The sequence below is a fragment of the Brassica napus genome, chromosome A9, assembly GCF_020379485.1.
Source record: "Brassica napus cultivar Da-Ae chromosome A9, Da-Ae, whole genome shotgun sequence".
NCBI lineage: Eukaryota > Viridiplantae > Streptophyta > Magnoliopsida > Brassicales > Brassicaceae > Brassica > Brassica napus.
The window spans coordinates 9,610,674-9,630,506 of NC_063442.1; the positions used below are offsets into that span (position 1 = coordinate 9,610,674).

The following is a 19,833-nucleotide window of genomic DNA, read 5'->3' on the forward strand; positions in this document are numbered from 1 at the left end:
AGGATGTTAGAGACTATGCTCTGACTACTACGACCAAGACGGAGAGATGTGAAGGTTGAGTGACGGACGCCGGAGACGTCGGTTTGAGGAACTGGAAAGATAGAGAGAGACATTTTCTGGAAGATGGTTAAAGCTAAAAGGAATCAATGAGTTTTGTGTAGATGCAGATTAGGTTCATCAAAGATGAGAATCATATATATAGGGTTTACAGAAGGGCTACAAATCAGGAATATTTATGATCAAGCGATTTAAGATGGGGAAATGAAGAGTTCACCGGTGAAAAAATAAATTACGAACAGACACACAGTGCAACTATGTAACTCATACTTGTCTGAGACAATGATGAAAATAACCCTAACTCATGTTAAACGAAGATAATTTACAATATGGGAAAACTATAATTGTTGCTTTTTTCATATAACGTGATGAAGCTCATTTAAAAATGAAACTCATAATACACTTGTAGGTCCGACCCACAAAGAAAAGCGAAGAAGCAAGGGTTTTTCCGACCTTCATAAATATATATTAGTTTCGGCCATCAATGTACAAAGTATCATTTAGTTTAGTGGTATAAATGTTGGTATTTATATCTCAATAATCCGGGATTCGAGCCATAAGCTTGATACTTTTTCACACCTTTTAAAAGTAAGATCCACGAAACGCTAACGTGGCGAGTTGAGGAGAGAGCAAAAACTCAATCATTATAATATAGATTTGTTATTAGAGTAATAAACTATTGCTGTCACAATCTAATAGAATAAATCAGATTAAATATGAGAAAACAAAATTAAAAATAGTTTTTTTTTTTATGTTACTGGAGTTTACTTTATGAGTTTGAATGGTTAAAATTGTTTTTTGAAACATGATGGTTAAAATAGTTAACAAAAGAGGTGAAAAAAATTATTCTTATTTACTTTATAAAATTACCAATCAAGTCAAATTATTTTTAGAGTTACTCTAGGTACTAAAATAACATAAACAAAAAAAAACACATTGTAATTATAGATTTGATGGAAATAATATTACGGATGTGATTAATAGTGTAGCGACCAATATAGTTTTATCATAGAGAAATATATTATAAATCTGCACCCTCTCGGATCGATAAACCTTTTGAATGAAAATATCTTTTGAAAAAAAGTCAAGTTTTGCTTCCGTATTTAGGGGAGTAAAATGGTAGAAATAAAAAGATGAAAATAGAAAGAAAAAAAATGTTAGTTTCAGAATAAAATTTTCCTTGTATTTATTGTAGAGTGATAGATCCTTCTACTTTTATTTAGTTTTGAAGTAAATGGACAGAAAACAAATTTAAATTAATTTTCTTAAAATAGTAACTGAGTAGAAATATTTGTTACTCTACTTTTATTATCGCTGAAACTATTTTTCCAGTTACGCTCTATTTTTTTTTTCTTTTTCTTTCCCACATTTATAGTTTTCTCCTTTTTATTCTTTATAAAAGAAAAATAGAGGTGAATTGAAAATGGTTTAAAAATTCTTTTTGTTTCTTAAGAAAACAATGAGTCTTTTCTGGTTTCAATGGTTATCTTCAGCAATATTCAAAGTCGTTTACATATGTTATGCAAGAAGTAGAGGTTTTGCATCCATAGATGCATTTTAGTAGCATATTTTCTTTTGGATACTGTAAGAACCCATAGTTTTTTTTGGGGTCTAAACTCCAATAGTTTTACCGTGTAATAACATTTCTGTTTTTCTCCATAAAGAAATTATGCCATGCTCTGCGGAATTCATTTGATAAATTAAATGGAGAAGAGAGTTAAGAAAAAGCCCCCAAAAAGCTTTAGCCTGAGTTAATATGTCATAACTCACGCTTCTTATTGAGCGTTTTGGTTTAGTTGAGCATACGGACCATCTCATTTTTCATCGTTGATTGCCAGGCCCGTGCCTTCCATAAGGCTGATGAAGCAAGAGTTTCAGGCCACAAAAAAAGTATAACTTTTGAGGCCACATTTTTAAAATATTAATATAGCTGAGTGGTTAAAAATATTGTTTTTGACTTCTTAGTTTAAGCATTCTTTTTTCTGTATTGTGATTTTTCTTAAACTATTAAAGTCTATGTTTTTATATTATGTTCACATTATATTTATCTTTTGTTTTGGACACCTGATTTGTTATTTCTTTTGTTTCTATTATCTTTGCTATTTATAACCATTTGTTATTATTGGGTGTTTTCTAATCTCCATCATTGCATATGAAATTATAGAAAGTAAAGAAGAATGTAATGTGATTGAATGTGTATGTGAGAAAGAAACTAATGTTAGAATATAATGGTTCAAAAATATTTTTCTCTAAAACCTTTTAACAAAAAAATGGTTCAAGAAACTACTAAAATGTGTTTATTATTTGTTTAAAACACTAAACATTATAGGTACAATATCACTTAATAGTCTACTATTCATCTAATTTTTTTATGCAGAACTAAACAAAAATATGTTTCTCTTAAAAATAAAATATTGTATATAATATATAGTATATAAAAATATTATTAAATAGCATAGGCCACTATTTATAATTATGCTTCAGGCCACAAAATATATTGGGACTGCACTGTTGATTGCTTTTGATAGGTACGGACCGTAGAGTAAATAAAACAAGAAACGTCGAGATCCATGGACCATGTCTACGATAAATATTTCAACTTCATTTCGCTAATATTATTCTACTAACCAGGAGATGCAGAACTAGGAAAATATATTCTAATCTTAAAAACTTGTGAATAGTAGGATGGTGGTATGATGGTATCACTTATGACGTCTATAATAATCAACCATAATTAAAATATTAGTGTGAAAATTTGAACCCTAGTTTCTTAACCTCATGGGAAATCATTCAACTACTTAAGTAGATAATGATTTATTTTTTGTAAGACATAACCCTCTTTTTCATCTCGAATATTGCCTTCCAGAAATTTTTGATCGAATTAGTTTGTCCAACTAATATACACAGAAATACAAAGGCTCGGATTCAGGTACGATGCTCTATATATGTCCTTTATGGGGTGAAATATTGATATTAATCTTGGTTTACTTTTATACTTCTTCCATTCCATTAAAATTAAAAATTTTAGAAAAAAATTGTTTCGTAATAATAATTTTTTTACATTTTCTATACAAAAATTGCAAATTTCAATAAAATTAATTGAATTTATTGAAAGATCACTAGTTAAAAAATATTAGATTTTGATAATTTTTTAAAAAAATATATAATTAATGTGTTTTTTAATATGTGTGAAAATACTAAAACACGTTTATATATCCGCGTCTGCTACATATTATTCTTACACGTGATCAACACATTCACCTATTTAGCTGCCCACCTACTCACGCACTGAGTTCTCAAATAAACTGTCCTATCCTCCGCAATAAAACTTTATTATATATTATACTACACGATAAACTACTGGAATTTTTCTAAAGCCCTTTATATGCTAGGAAAATTAGGGATGAGCAGTAGCCATAAAATCCAAAGATGATATTTTCCGTTTTTTTTGTATTTAACCTCCATGTAACATTAGAAATTAGGAGGATTACTAATCTTTCTCATTCTGCTAAAAGAGTTCATCTCTATCTACGACCTTTTTCTTAAGCAGTATTCAACAAACGTTAGGCCCTAAGTGGACAGTGACTCAATACCTATCGTTTGAAACAATTAAACTTAATTAGATGTTTAAATTGTTATTTGATAGTTTTGAAGTTTATTACTAAAGTTTAAAGTTTATTAATATATAATTTTTTGAAACACATAAAAAATATATACTAATATTTTAAATTTCATGATTCACAAACATTAAAATTTATATTAAGCCATCTTATATGATTTGTAATATGTATGACCATAATTTATATAATAATTTATGTATTATTTATTATTAGTAATATATTTTTAGACAATTTAGAAGATAATCACCACAAATTTAGAGGGTTTGGGTCTAGATAAGATATCATCTAAGAACACTTTCAGAACTTTGCTTTTAGAAGAGTCCATCTTAATCTACAGCATAAAATAATTTTCTCAAACAGGAAAAATTTGTGATAAAACCAAGATAATCTTATTATATAAAGTTTGATTCTTTAAAATTACTAATTAACATGATTGATTAAGAAAAGAAAAATCATGATAGGTTAATTAAATACTTTTTATAAATATGTAAGGTTATAGTAATTTTACTTTTTTAAAAATTTAAATGAAAAATCAAAGTTTATAATTAATTAATATTGTTACAAGAATTTAAAATAATAAGTTATTGTCTATTTTGGAACCGGTACACAAGGTTCGCATGAATTTGTTTTGGGTCTTTCTGAAAAAGAGTTCTCATACTATTTAGAATTGGACATTACTTATATACCAGACAATATTTATTTAAACTTATGGCGTGGAACTTGGATCGAAAACTGTCATCCACTAAAACCAAGTACTATTAAAATTATTGGTTTCGACCTTCAGCAAAATTTGGCACCAATCTTGTACTGTCGTACTCATCAATGGAACTCTTCACCTAACCTTCGCTACACCTATTAAGATTTATTCAACTAATCCTTGATCACCATAAAAATTATCCACTTAGTATTTTGTTAACACAATTAGAAATTATCAATCTAACATTTGTTGCATTGTTAGGAAGCCTTTCGGCATAAATGATAAATCACTGGCACCTTGATTCACCAGGTCATCTTGAGGGATCTCCTCAAACAACTGAACATTAAGGAATTTTGAGTGGTCTGTACCACATACAACCTTTCCCATCAAATCTATGACCAGCAAACTTGAATTTCTTTTTGGTCAATCTTGCTGATTTTTACACTCCTGATTCTGCTCAATTGTTGGAATATTTCATCTTTATTCCAACTCTATTGATTAATAGTATAATATTTGTCTATTTTATATATGTGATGCAATGTCCACATGAAAAATTTTGGGTTTTTTTTCCAAAAGTCTCATACTAATTAGAATTAGACATCTTATCTATTAATTTAGATTCATATTTTTATCTATCTTTTAGCTACTGTGTATATTCAATTTTTGGACATATTCAAAATATCTTTCATTAACTGTACATTTAATCTTATCTATCAAAAGAGAAACTTATTTTTTAATTAGTTGTTGTGTTTATTACAAGATATGCCACTAGTTTTTAATATTTATTTTAACCATTCATTAATGATATTTTAGTAAATAATACACAAATTCTTGGGTCATATAAATAATACCATATATTACCAATCTAACACATGCATAGAATATATCATATTTAAATCACAACTAATTATACCATAATATATAACAATAATACATGAAATTATTTGATACAATAATATATTATGTGTTACATAATAATATATTTAGTTAAACCATAATAACTCTTATTATTTTGTAGTTATAATTATTTTACAAAGATATATTATTTTGTTTCAGAATGATGCATATTTTAGAATTTTCACACATATTAATAAAGCATATTAAATTTTAGTTATAAATGCGTAATTTTGTGATTCTTTATTTTCTATAATTTTAAACCAATAATAATTCAATAAATGACATTGATCATTTTGTTTCCAAACAACACAATAACTGATCTTGTGTCTAACAATATAAAACATTAGGTGTCATCTTTTTAATAACTTTTTATTAGTTTGCAAATCAAAAAATTGACTAAAATTTTCCAATAATCTATGAAAAATTGAAAAGAACTATAATTTATTTTTGCAGGTTTAGATACTACAAAATAATATCAATCATTATCAAATCAATTAAATTAATGGATTATTTTATTTATATTTTCATAAATAAAAAATAAAAATCTTTTAATTTATATAAATTTTCATATTAAATTAAATAATTTATATAAATAAAATTTAATAAATTAACATCAAGTAAATTTTATAATTAAAAATTTATCAAGTAGATCACATAGTTAATCAAATAAATTACACAAATTTTATCAAAAAGTCATAAATAAAAAGTTGAAATACTAAAAAAATAAAAAATAATACCTTATACAATTTAATATTTAATAAATACAAAATAATATAATTATATATAAAAATTATCAAATGCACTAAAATAAAATGTTAAAACATTTTGATTTTGTAAATGATATTTTATTAAAGTTATTTTTCTGTGCTTTAAAAATTTATTAAAACAATTTATATGATTGTATATTTTAATAAAAAATTAATTGTTTAATTTTATTTTAAGCGACTTACCATATAATTTTCGGTTTTTAAATATTAAAATATTTTTATCATTCTTGAAAGTGATAACTCAGCTATAATATCAGCATTTTTCATTGAAAAAATTACTGATTTTTTTTAAAAAAATGAATATTTGACTGCTTTACACGACACATTTTCAGAAAATGTATATAGTGAGCGGTATAATAAATATTAGGTTTAAGTAAATTATCTGTTTGAATTGGATTTATTGTATCCACTGTTAATTGGAACTAGGTGACCGGTCCGCACCCTGTGCGGACACAAAAACATGACCGGTCCGCACCTTGTGTTCCTTTTCGGTCCGCACCTCACGAGAGGGAACACAGTAACGTCAGTATGAAGAGTCAGATATTGTGTGTATGTATAATTGCAACGTTACAAAATATTTTGTGTGTTTACGAAGATACTTTCATTCAAAAAATGGAATAAATAGTGTATAGTTTTAAAAGTAACAGATTTTATATTAACATTAATTATAATTGTATTGTATATGTGTCGTAATTCTTTATTTTAGGTGAATAATATTATTTTTCCATAAATAATAAACAAACATTTATGTACACATATTAAAAGAAAATATAATAAAAATTGAAATATTATCCATAAATAATATAAATTATGAAGTACATTTCTCGATAAAGAAAGCAAATTCAATTAGAAACCTACAAAAAATTATATCTACCAAGCTCTTCTGCCTGCATGCAGATGAAGCAGATATTGTGACGAGGCAGATATTGTGTGTATGTATAATTGTAACGTTACAAAATATTTTGTGTGTTTACGAAGATACTTTCATTCAAAAAATGGAATAAATAGTGTATAGTTTTAGAAGTAACAGATTTTATATTATCATTAATTAGAATTGTATTGTATATGTGTCGTAATTCTTTATTTTAGGTGAATAAAATTATTTTTCCATAAATAATAAACAAACATTTATGTAGACATATTAAAAGAAAATATAATAAAAATCGAAATATTATTCATAAATAATATAAATTATGAAGTACATTTCTCGATAAAAAAAGCAAATTCAATTAGAAACCTACAAAAAATTATATCTACCAAGTTCTTCTGCCTGCATGCAGATGAAGCAAACATCAATAAGTTAAACAATTCTTCCATATTTGGAAAACATATATATATATATATATATATATATATATAACAATGACAAATTAAATGGTAGAGTATGTAAACACCTGTTTTCTGCCAGCATGAGCTAGAACACCGCCGTATTTAAGAATCATAAGGGCCTCTACGGGTATTTTTTCTTCGCCTTCACCATCCCACTTCAGCGGCTTCAGTTGAACCTTCCTATATATCGCTGAGAAATTTCCTCTCTGCGCCATTCCAAAAAATTCTCTGCTGTCAGAAAATGACCTCATGAATTAAATAAAAAATACATAATGCTAGCTTAGTTATAAAATAGTATATTCAACAAAAAAAATGATATAAGATAGTATTACTAAACAATACAATTCTAATACTTTTCCCGGACTATATTCAACAAAAAAAGAGAAAGTACTAAAAAAGGGAAGACCATATTGTCGTTACCAATATTCAACACATGGAAAAATAGACCAAACATGTTTTTTGGAGACAAGACATAAAGAGTTGAGTTCAGGGTTCTAAAGATGATGAGCTTTTGCGTCTAAACACATTTTTCTTAGCACACAAGCAGGATCGTCGTAATACCTTAATAGTATGAGAGAAGAGATTTGTGAATAATACTTTAAAGAATGAAAAGAGAATGTTTGTATTTTAAGAATTTGGGTGTCTCCTATATATATACAGTCGATTTATTTCTCATATTAATGACGCACAATAAATAATGAAATCGTTTAAAGAAAGATATTAAATGTGTATTGTCAAAAAATGATTTGCATATGATATGATTTTAACTTGTGCAAGTAATCCATATTAAAAAGGTAAGTTATTAAAAACAAACAACCTAATTAGAAACATTAAAATATTTTGTAAGCAATATAATAAATATGATATCAACATGCGCAAGTTTACCGTTTGAATAATAAGGAAAGTTTTTAATATTTGTCTTAATTCTAAATCTTGCCCAAGGGTAAACTAAATCGATAAAATTTAATGATTTCAACTTGCGCAAGTAATCCATATTGTGAATAAGTGATTTGCATATTTAATAATTTCCACTTGCGCAAGTAATCCATATTAGAAAGGTAAGTTATTAAAAACAAATTTTGTCAATAAGTTATTTGCATATTTAATGATTTCAACTTGTGCAAGTAATTCATATTAGAAAGGTAAGTTATTAAAAACAAACAACTTAATTAGTAGGGGTGTGCACTTTACCTGATATCCAAAGTGGCATCCGAACCTGATCCAAAAAACCCGAACTGAAATCCGAATCAAAGTAGCAAAAATACCCGAACGGGTATTGAATAAGGAGAGATTGGATACCCAAACCCGAACGGATAATACCCGAACCCGAATGGATATCCGAAGATAACATAACATATGTATAATTAACCTTATATTTCTAGTTTACATCTCTCATTTTATATAAAATATTTATATTGATACTACACATACTTTAAGTTCATATGATATACATACAATTACGGAAAAAAAATGATTTGCTACTCACTTAAAATGCATGTCAAGTTTTTTATTTCAAAAATTAACAAAAAGTTACATCCAAAATTTAAAAAAAATAACTAAATTAATGTCTTTTTAGTTTTAAAATGTTATGTCCAAATCTATTTACCATTCAATCTATTAAAAATAAAAAATTAGTTAACTGAAAGTTATATTTTTAAATATAAGAAACTTGAGAAATGAAAATTTTAATTTTTTTCTGCAAAATCTAAATATCCGAACCCGATCCGAAATAACCGAATCCGAACTAAAAATACCCGAACCCGACCCGAAGTACAGAAATACCCGAACGGGTTCTACACCTCTATACCGAAATACCCGAAAATCTAAAATATCTGATCCGAACCCGAACGGATACCCAAGGCTAAACTAAATCGATAATTATTATTCCTTAACTATATATGGGCTTAACGAAATCGACAATAGTTTTGGGCTTGTCTACATAAGCTATTGATTAAAATAAATGAAAAATAAAATTCAGAAAAATCGACCAATAGAATTATAACAATTTTTCTGAGAAGCTCTATATTAATGCCATGTCAGCAAAAATCACTAAAGTGACTTCTCTTTTAATGTATAGGAGGATTGTTTATATAATTGGTTATATAATATTATATGTATATTATAATTTCTATAATATAATTTACCATATTTAGTTGTTTCTATAAATAAATTATGTTAATTCATCTGCATTTAAGATGTTAATTGTTTATTTGGTAACACAGATTAGATTAATTAGTAGTTTTTTTATTAGATTAGTTTCCTTTTTAAGATTAGTTACATTTAGAATAGTTTCCTTTTACATTAGTTTCCTTGTAAGAATAGTTTCCTTTTTAAAATGTAATTAAATAGATGAAAATTCAAATACCAACAACCAAGAGGATTATCTTATCGATTTGAATCCCTATGATCGTGGTTGCATTTATATTTGCAACATCTTTACACAGAAAGAGTAATGATCATTGGGGTAAGCTCAGGCCCAATATAAGTTGGGTTTAATATATTAACGGGGCGTTACTGTATCTTTTGTGCATAATACCAATTACGAAATGTCCACTAGGACCACTACAATGACATTGATGCTTTTAAAAACGTTTGAAGTAAAAATCTGCCTAGCCTTGACATTGGGTTTTAATTTTTAAACATTTAACGGCCTTAAAGGTAGAGGAGAAAGCTTGGGAAAACGGCTTTTTCGTGCCTGCACCATAGATCTCTGAGAAATTACATACCTGAACTATTAGGATGTGCGAAAACATACCCGAACTCGTTAAACATTTGAATTACATGCCCAGATTTTAAAAGTCACGCTAATTCCGATTTTGATTTAAACACTGTTAATTATTTCTTAACGGTGATGATTAGGATGCTTAGCTGGTGGATGAGTCAGCGTAAATACTAAATGGGCCAAACAAAATTGAGATTAAAATGGGCTAAAGTTGATTATGTTTGGGCTTAAACCCTCACAAACTGGACAATTAACAAAAGATCGTCGTTCTTTTACGTCTCCACTCTCCTCTGTTGCGTTGAACAAAACAACGAATATTAGTAACAGAAATTTCTTTCAGTGAAGAAATAAACAAAATTGAAGAAACCAGATTGCTAGAGAAGTTGGGTTGTTCCTAAACTCATCTAAAAAATGAGGTAAGTTTTGTTTGTCTTTGTCTCTTCACTGAAATCTATGATTGATGCTTTTAAAAATTAGGTTATTATGTCGATTGGGGTTTAATTGATGGTATGTTTATTTTTGAAAAATTTCAGTGAAGAAGGAGATACAACGTTTCAAATATATTATCGTGGGAAGTTCGAGACTAATGAAGGTGGAATGATCACATATGTTGGTGGGGAACGTCATGTGCTTCAAACCCAGGCTCAAGCTTTGTTTACAGGGTTGACTAATGATTTCCCTATATCTTTGTATGGTCAAAGAATCTGGTTCAAACTACCATACGAGACTATGAAGGATCTGAAAATTTTGAGTAATGGTAGTGACACATTTCGATTGATGTGTGAAGCTTCATATTGGACAAAGTATATAGAAGTTTTTATGGAGCATGAAAACGTCCATGAAGAAGTAGTGAATGAAGAGGTTGAAGAGGGAGGCCAAAGTAATGGCGAGACAGAAGAGGTGCAATATGAAGATGGAGAGAATGAATTTGAAGAAGAATCTCGGGTTGAAGCTGTTATAGCTCAGGTTTCTGATGATGAAGATAATGAAAATTACAGAGACACTCCTCCTTGTTCTGACGATGAGGAACAACAACATCGAAGGCCTTATGACGGATGGAGGAGAGGCAGTGGAGAGCTACACATAAGGCAAGTTTTTGATAGTATACCAGACTTCAAAGATGCTGTGTTTGAGTATGCATTAAAGGGTGGGTGGAATATCCAATTCACTAGATGGGGAGGTGTAAAATCAGAGGCAAGATGTGGAGTAGAAGTCGATGAAGGAGAAATTCCATGCTCTTGGAGGATATATTTGTCGTATGAAGAATCTGTTTCACAATGGATGGTGAAGACATTCCAAGATGTCCATAGTTGTTTCAAAGATGGTCACTGCAAGATATTGTCGGAGTCACGCATTGCGAAGATGTTTTTAAATGAAGTGAGGGAGGATCCGGAAATGAAGCCTAAAACACTCCAAGAACAGATTCAATTACGATATGACTTGAATCCATCTCATGACCAATGTCGCAAGGCGAAGAAGAAAGCTTTGGATCTCATTCAAGATGAGCATGATGAACAATTTCGTAGGATTAAAGACTATGAAATAGAAATTCAAAAGTAAGCAATTGTTTATTTTTTTTTCTTTTTGTTTCAATAATTATGTGTCTTATAACATATGTAATTCGATTTGGTTATGGACAGGACAAATCCCGGATCAGTTACAGACCTTCGAACCGTTATTGGGCCTGGTGAACTTGAAGTTTTTGATCGCTTCTACGTTTGTTATGCTGTTCTGCGAGACATATGGCTAGCCACTTGTAGACCAATCTTTGGGATAGACGGGTGCTTCCTCAAAACAACGGCTAAGGGCCAACTTCTAGCTGCAGTGGGAAGAGATGCAAACAATCAGATTTACCCTCTTGCTTGGGCTGTGGTGCATAAAGAGAATACAGAGACATGGGTATGGTTCTTGCAAAAGCTGAAGACTGATTTAAAACTTGGAAATGGTGATGGGTTTACCCTTGTTTCAGATAGACAAAAGGTATGTATAATCATTCATAATCTTAAAAAAAAATTATGGTATTTTTTCAATTGCTTATGGCATTTTTGTTTGGATTTAGGGATTACTTATAGCTGTGGATGAGGAGTTACCAAACGTCGAGCACAGGATGTGTGCAAGGCATATCTATGGGAATCTAAGGAAGTTTTACCCGAACAAGCCTCAGATGAAAAAATTGTTTTGGAGTGTGGTGGAAAGCCACAATGAGGCCGACTATAAAGCAAGTATGAAGGAGTTAGAGGAGTATGACAAGGATGTCTATGAAGCGTTCATGGCCAGGAACCCAGAAACTTGTTGTAGGGCTTTTTTTACAACGACATGTTGTTGTGAAGATGCTCTTAACAACAACTCTGAGTCATACAATAAGACGCTTGAGAAAGCACGAGCGATGCCTTTGGTTGAGATGCTTGAGACAATGAGACGACTTGCAATGAAGCGCATTAATCTAAGGAAGAACAAGCTCACAAAACACAAGGGAAAGTTCAGTTTGAAGGTTAGTAAAATGATAGAATCTGAGACAAGACATAGGAAGTACTGTAAATCGCTTCCTGGACCTACTGGTGAGTTTGAAGTTTCTGAGAATTCTATGCAATATGCGGTTGATATGAGGGCGAGGACATGTAGCTGTAGGAGGTGGGATTTAACAGGGATTCCATGTAGACATGCTCTTCGTGTCGTTTTGGATCAGAAGAAGACATATAAGACTGACAATTTGGTTTCTCATTGGTATTTGACTTCTAAGTGGCAGCAACAATACTCAGACTCGATCAAACCGGTTAAGGGAATCAAGTTTTGGAAACCGTCTGGTGAATCAACAATACAAGCTCCACCGAGAGAAAAATCCAAAGGGCGTAAGAAGAAGGCTCAACAAAGAATCAAAGGAGTTAATGAGTCTCCTACTAAGGGGAAAAAGGTAACTCAACACGCTCGTATTATGCATTGTTCTCGTTGTGGGTTTCCTGAGCATAACTGCACTAAATGCCCTAATGTTGGAGTTGCGTGTAAGCCTCGACCACCTAAGAAGCAAAAAACCACGAGACCACAGGAGGAGATTGCATTAGATGTCTGTGAAGGTCCTACTCAAACGCAGCCAAGTCACACTTGATGGTTATTATGTTGTGTTAGTAGATGAGTCGGCCATTGCTTGTTTTGGTACTTGTGTAATGTTATCGATGTGTTTGGTAACTTCCTTTCATTGCTTGTTTTGGTGTTTGCATACACTTATGATACTCTCTATTTTGTGTTGTGGGTTTGTTAAGAACTGTTGTTAAGGTCATGGTATTTGTTTCTCAATCGTAAAACTCTTAAACTTTGGTGAAATAATTGATGAAATTAATAGCCATAATAACACAACAACAAATCCTTACATAACCATTCTAATATTACAAAAGACATCATAAAACTCTTAAACACTGATGAAATAGTCATAATAACACAACAACAAAACAACACAACATCAAATCCTTACATAACCGAAATTCTAATCTTACAAAAAACAACAATAACCATTCCTGTCTCTCTCGAGAGATAGCTTAATCTGTTCAAGCTCCTTCTGCAATTCAACAACTTCAACTCTCAAGTCCGACTTTTCTCTTTTTACATCACTCATCATACTTTTTAAATCTTCAATTTCTTCCACCACACATTCATCAGTCCATGTAAAAAGATGGAATTTATCCTGCAAAAATAGAACAATATAACCTTCCTCTCACCCACACCAACAAGTGAGACCTAAACGATAGAACAATAAAATTTGAAACGAGATTTTTACCCCTTCAGATCCATGTGGACAACAATAGAAGAGCCTCCCAGGGTTTTTAGCTGTTCCTGATGTTTGAATCATGGCCTCTTCTCCACACCGACAAAATTTCGGTATTCCTCTCTCTTTTGCTCCACGACGTCTTCTCCAATTTCCTCCACCTGTATTTTTTTTAAAAATTATTTACAGTAACAAAGAAAGAAAAACATCACCAAACCAATTGATTCACATACCAGACACCGACGACGAGCTTGGCTTCACTGAGTGAGACATTCCTGGTGAACCTACAACTGACGACGAGATTGTTCTTCGTCGGGGAAGAAGAAGAAATAGAAAAAAAGACAACTACAAACAAACGACGACGTTTTGTTAGGAACCCAAATTTTAAGGGCTACAGTCCAATAAATATCAATCTTGGCCCATTACGTTTTTAATTTTGTTTGGTCCATTTAGTGTTTACGCTGACTCATCCACCAGCTAAGCATCCTAATCATCACCGTTAAGAAATAATTAACAGCGTTTAAATCAAAATCGGAATTAGCGTGGCTTTTAAAATCTGGGCATGTAATTCAAATGTTTAACGAGTTCGGGTATGTTTTTGGACATCCTAATAGTGCAGGTATGTAATTTCTCAGAGACCTATGGTGCAGGCACGAAAAAGCCGTTTTCCCGAGAAAGCTTTCCAAGTCTATGATCTTCAAATTCTCATTGAACATATGAAAAATGATTCGTTGGTTATTTTATACAATTTCAAGACTCGTGAGAGGTGATTCAATAAATCAATTTCAGAGGGAAAATGTTATTTCTTTTTGTTTTTTGATCGATCATAAACTAACGAGGGTTTCTTTAAACTCTTGAGTTTGGACTATACCTATTGAGCTTGATCGTTTTGTTTTGTTAAATAATATTCTCGTTTTAATATGAGATTTTGTTGTGTTTCAACTCAAATTAAACTGTGTTCTTCATGCTTTTATTATTTTAATATTATTGATATCGATTTTGGGTTGATTGAAAAAAACTTCTAATCTATTAGCTCGCACCAGTGACTCTTTAATTTTCTTTTTGTAGATATAATTTCAGATCCCGGTGTGCAATCAAGTGATCTTGGATGTTCTTCGTACCTTACTCCTTCATTCTATTATGGGAGTAATATCTTCATCGAGTTTACCTTCTTGGTTTAGGATCTCAATAGTAACCACGAATTGAGCAACAGATTGAGCAATCCAAGACATGCGGATTAAATATTGCAGTATGGTTTGTAGAAGAGAAACATATGTTACGAAATAATTGCGGTTCGTCTAAAATAAACGGTTGAAAAAAATATATGTGAATAGTGACATGTTTAATGAACAGTAGAATTGCATTACAGAAATAATATATTATATTTTACAAACTAAAAAATCAATGATATAAATATAATTGAAAAATTATTTCATTTTAATTTTTTTTTAATTTGAAATATGAATTTAATATGCTAGTACTATACATTTAAAGTCAATATCTTATTTAAAAAAATATATAATTGCGCTAGTTATCGTTTAACCAAAAATTAAACAAATTATAATATTTATTTTAATTCAAAATTTAATTTATAACTTATTTAATAAATAGTAATTTTTTAACATAGCTAATTTTCTAAAATAAATAATATACAATTAAGTTTTAATTTTTATATACTATAGAGAAAAAATATTAGTTATTATATTTGTATCCTTTTGTACACTTTCAATAATTAAAAACAATAAAGAAGTTTATTTCCAACAATACAACTAACCACACATCATATTGAACTCTTTTCAACTCCAAGTGCGGTCCATGAATTAATTTGTCCCGAGGTATTTTTTTTAAAAAAAATATTATAATTTTATTTATTAAAATTAATAGCAGAAAGTTGATTGATTAGTAACTTAAGACTTGATTCGTGTAACTACAACGGTTGTGGTTGTGGAAATTTACAGATGTGGGTGGTTGCGATTTTAAGCGGTTTTAAGAGATTTGTATGACTAGTACTACGGTTATAAATTGGTGCATTTGTAGGATACCTATAACTGGTTAACCACCAAATACAACAGAAGTTAAATAATAAATTAACAATATTGATATTTTATATAATTATAAAAAATATCAAACATCATAATATTATAATAAATAAAAAATTATATTTTTAAAATTATATTTTTAAAATTTTAAAAATTATAGAAAATTATTTTATTCTAAAAATTTATAAAATAAATTAAAATATAATAGATATATTTTAGTAGCTCTTTTTTGTCGACATATTTTAGTATTTCTATTATTTTAGTTTAATTTTTGTTTTTGTATTTATATTGTTTAAAAATATATATCCTCCCGCAACTGCAAACGATAATTGGAACGAGCTTTTGAATTTAAAAAGTTTAGAGTGGTTTGAAGCGGTTGAGTAGTTGTTATAAAACGCCAACAACCACTATTAACAGCAAAAATGCGTTTGAGGGTGATAGCGAGAAAACTAGTCATGTCTTTACTTTCTGTTCTGCCATGCGGTCTCTTCATCCCACAGAAAACATTCACGACCTAAGGTTAGGCCTATGTCTCAGGCAGTCAGGCTTGAGACGGAGCTTCTCACGGGCGGACTGAAGCAAGTTGACGGAACTTTGATTCCCAAATCTCCTCCTCAAAAATCCATACAAGATTTTTTTGACGGCTATTGGTTAACAACTGCAAAGAGAAATCTCAGGCGAAGGTGGGCAAGACCAGTGATGGTAGCTTGGCAAATCGTAAATTTGTTGTCGACGGTTGCGTCAACAACAGTTTCTTCATCTCGTCGACTAACATGTGTACCGAACATGCAGACATATGTAGCCATGCGGCTCTTTTATTTAGCTTCTCAAATTAGTGAACTGAGTTTAGATGTAAAGTGGTGAAGAATTAGGCATGTCATCTTCTTTTGTTTTAGCCCTTTATGCTTTCATATAAATGAATATGAGCGAAAATGAATTGATGGGCCTAATGGGTCTTAACGTGCTTGTTGAACTTCAGATACTCGTCTTTTTCTTGACGGCAGGCCTCGAGTTTCACCGATGTAATTGTCCATGTGCCTCAAATAAAACTTTCATGATTTCTTTTTCAAATTTTACTCTTTTTCTCTTCCTTTTTTTTACTTTAAATCTTTTACAAATGCTCTTTAAACGGAACCACTTTACAGTTTACACTGATTATTCTTTCTTGAAATACTCAGTGAAAATTTGAAAAAGTTTATTTGTAAACAGTATTAACAAAAGTTACAAATTTTGAAATTTCCAACTATAGTTTTCAGTTTTCACATTTAAGGAAGGTAGCTGTGAAAGTAACGTACAGAGATTTTAGGGAATCAAAGATTTACTATATGTAAAGCATTGAATGTACGTGTATCTAAACACCCAACTGTATAAAAAATAACAATTGGCTGCGTGATAATATCTATTTATGACATTGTAAAAGCCAGTGAACTATTCAGTATTTATTTTCATAATTATTCAGTATTTAATCTCAGAAAGATTCAGTATGTAATCGCATTAATTAAGAAAAACTCTCGTTACATTTTTTTTTGTAGACAAAATTAATTAACATTTATCAACACAATTTTTACCAAATTATGCATCGGAAAACAAATTCCCTAAACATTAGGAGAAAATCGCGTTGATAAATGAAATTACAATTGTCAAAAGTTAGAAAAAATAAAATAAAACTGCGTATTTTTACAGGCGGTAGACTATGAGAAAACAAGGCAGTACTGCACGTGTATCGAACACGAGCAACTCGCCGTCGCCACCACTCAGTGAGTCAAACCGAGATCGAACGTCCGAGTCAACCGAGTCGTACTTCAACTCGTTTCGCTTCATGACTCGTCCCGCTATAACCCGGCAAACGAGCATCGCCTTCCTCCCTTTACCTCCACCCGCCTTATCATGCGCCATGCAACTCCCGGCGAACGTATATATCGACGCGCCGCCGCCTTTTCCTCCAAGAATCCCCCACGCGCCGCCGCCATAACTCGGACCCAAACAGTAAAACCTCATCGTCTCGTTCCCGTCGGCGACCGAACGCGCGTTCTCCTCACGCGATTTCCCGACGCTTTTAGTCTTCACGGCTTCACGATACTCCTCGAACCGGGTCAAAGTCTTTGACCCGTTTTGCACTTTGAAGATCATATCGATCCGACCCGGAAACGGTTTCGGGCCCCAGCTTGTCTGGAAAATAATCTCCACGACGTTACGAGACTGATGCCCCTCCGCAAGCTCTGTTAGTGTCGGCAAAAGCGGGTCACGAAGTACAGATGATCGAATCCGTGTCGAAGGGGTTGAAACCGGGTCGGATTCTTGTTTTTTGGGTTTGGGTTTGGGTTTGGGTTTTTTAGTGTTGATCACGTCTTTTAAGTTCTGTGTGCTTCTTCTGCAGCTGTAGCTTGACATTAGATGTATCGGACTCGGATTGTAAACATCATCGAAAGCTTTCGACTTGCACTGCCACGATTTGACCCACCCGCTAGACATATCCAAGATCCGGGCCCAAAGTCTCTAGTTTTTTTTTGTGTGTGCTCTCTCTCTAGCTCGCTTTAAAGAACTTTGAAGCATATGAAACAAAAGCAAAAGAAAGCTTCGTCGGGCGCGATGGTGATAATAGTGAATATAAGTGTAAGTTGGGTATTTGTTCAAAAAAACAATGTGTAAGTTGAGCTTGGAGTAAACTACAATATTACCCTTCATTGTCAAAGGGAGGTCACGTCTAGGGTGGGTAATTTTGTCTTCTTAATAATGAAAAAAGTATTTGATTTTGTAAAAAGTAGATTTATCTTGGGTAAGATAGTACACAAAGAAATGTAACGAAAATTTTACTGTTTTTATCTTGGTAGTCTTCTATATATCCTCTCCCCACCACCTCTTTGTGTGATTAGTTACTGCGTATCAAAAATGGAAGAAAACAAATTTATTTTTGTAGTTTCAGAAAGTTTGCTTTTGATTTTATGTAAGATAATATACAAGGAACAAGACGGAAATAAATGTAGGGAAAAATTGACAGTGGGGTTTTATTGTTTTTATTTTGGTACAGTCTTGTGATTCTTGTCTTTTTATCATAAATGGATCACAAATATACAGAAATAACATTTTTCAAAATCACTTATTTGTTTTGTTTTTATCTCAACAATAGGATTTCACATGTAATTTCTATTCAGTACAAATACAATTATGATATCTGGATCTTCTAGTCGATGACAAACATATTTCGAAATCAATGAGGGTTGTAAGTTGTAACTCCGTCAGACTTTAGCATTTAGACCCAAAAAAAAACTCTGTCAGACCAAGAGGTCCAGAACTATTCAATAAGTATTTAGATTTCATATCGACAAATTACATTATAGTTTTTTTTGTGCTTAACACAAATTAAACTATAGTTACCTTAATCCTTTTATATTAACGTGGATATTCGATCGGTTGATACCAGCTGAAAACGGAAACAACTGACCAATTCTTTGGAACATCTCGAAAGACATTCAATAACTTTAGATATGTAATTTTTTTCTTTTCAAAATTTTTTTTCAAAACCTCAAATTTGAAGTCTGAGGAGTGAAACTTAAAATATAGAATTTCACTCCTCAAAATTTCAAATTTAAAGTTTCATATTTTTATTTATATTTTGGTCCATACAATTACACATCACATTTATAATTTTTAAATATTTTCTCGTTTATTGTATTAATCATTTATATCTCATAACATTTCAATTTCTTATAAATTTAAGTTTCACACATGAAATTTAAAATATTTTAAAGCAAAATTTTGACAACACTACAAAAAGAAATTAACAACAAGAAAGCTTCTACGAATTACATGAAGATATAACTATTACACAAATTTAAATACTACAACAACACTAATAGTCATGTAAATTTGATCTAGAATCTCCAAAATTTTCAAAATATTGTCTAAACAAATTTTGTGTAACCGAAAATGGTTGTTGTTGTTTTGATG

At 30.8% G+C, this 19,833-nt stretch overlaps 3 protein-coding genes across 3 annotated transcripts; 1 reads left to right on the forward strand and 2 right to left on the reverse strand.

Annotated features, from left to right (window-relative positions):
- Positions 1–10,500: 10,500 nt before the first annotated feature.
- LOC106380599 lies at positions 10,501–13,192 on the forward strand. Its single transcript, XM_013820392.2, has 4 exons — positions 10,501–10,505; positions 10,623–11,645; positions 11,730–12,069; positions 12,149–13,192. Exons 1-4 carry the CDS (start codon positions 10,501–10,503, stop codon positions 13,190–13,192), a joined length of 2,412 nt encoding a protein of 803 aa, XP_013675846.2.
- A 381-nt stretch (positions 13,193–13,573) lies between these two features.
- LOC106380606 (uncharacterized protein At4g04775-like) lies at positions 13,574–14,119 on the reverse strand. Its single transcript, XM_013820406.3, has 3 exons — positions 14,080–14,119; positions 13,859–14,007; positions 13,574–13,765 (listed from the first exon to the last, which is right to left on the reverse strand). Exons 1-3 carry the CDS (start codon positions 14,117–14,119, stop codon positions 13,574–13,576), a joined length of 381 nt encoding a protein of 126 aa, XP_013675860.1.
- Positions 14,120–17,367: 3,248 nt separating this feature from the next.
- On the reverse strand, positions 17,368–19,164 carry LOC106380613. The gene has a single exon (XM_013820417.3). It carries the CDS (start codon positions 18,355–18,357, stop codon positions 17,563–17,565), a length of 795 nt encoding a protein of 264 aa, XP_013675871.2. The 5' UTR covers positions 18,358–19,164; the 3' UTR covers positions 17,368–17,562.
- Positions 19,165–19,833: the final 669 nt, after the last annotated feature.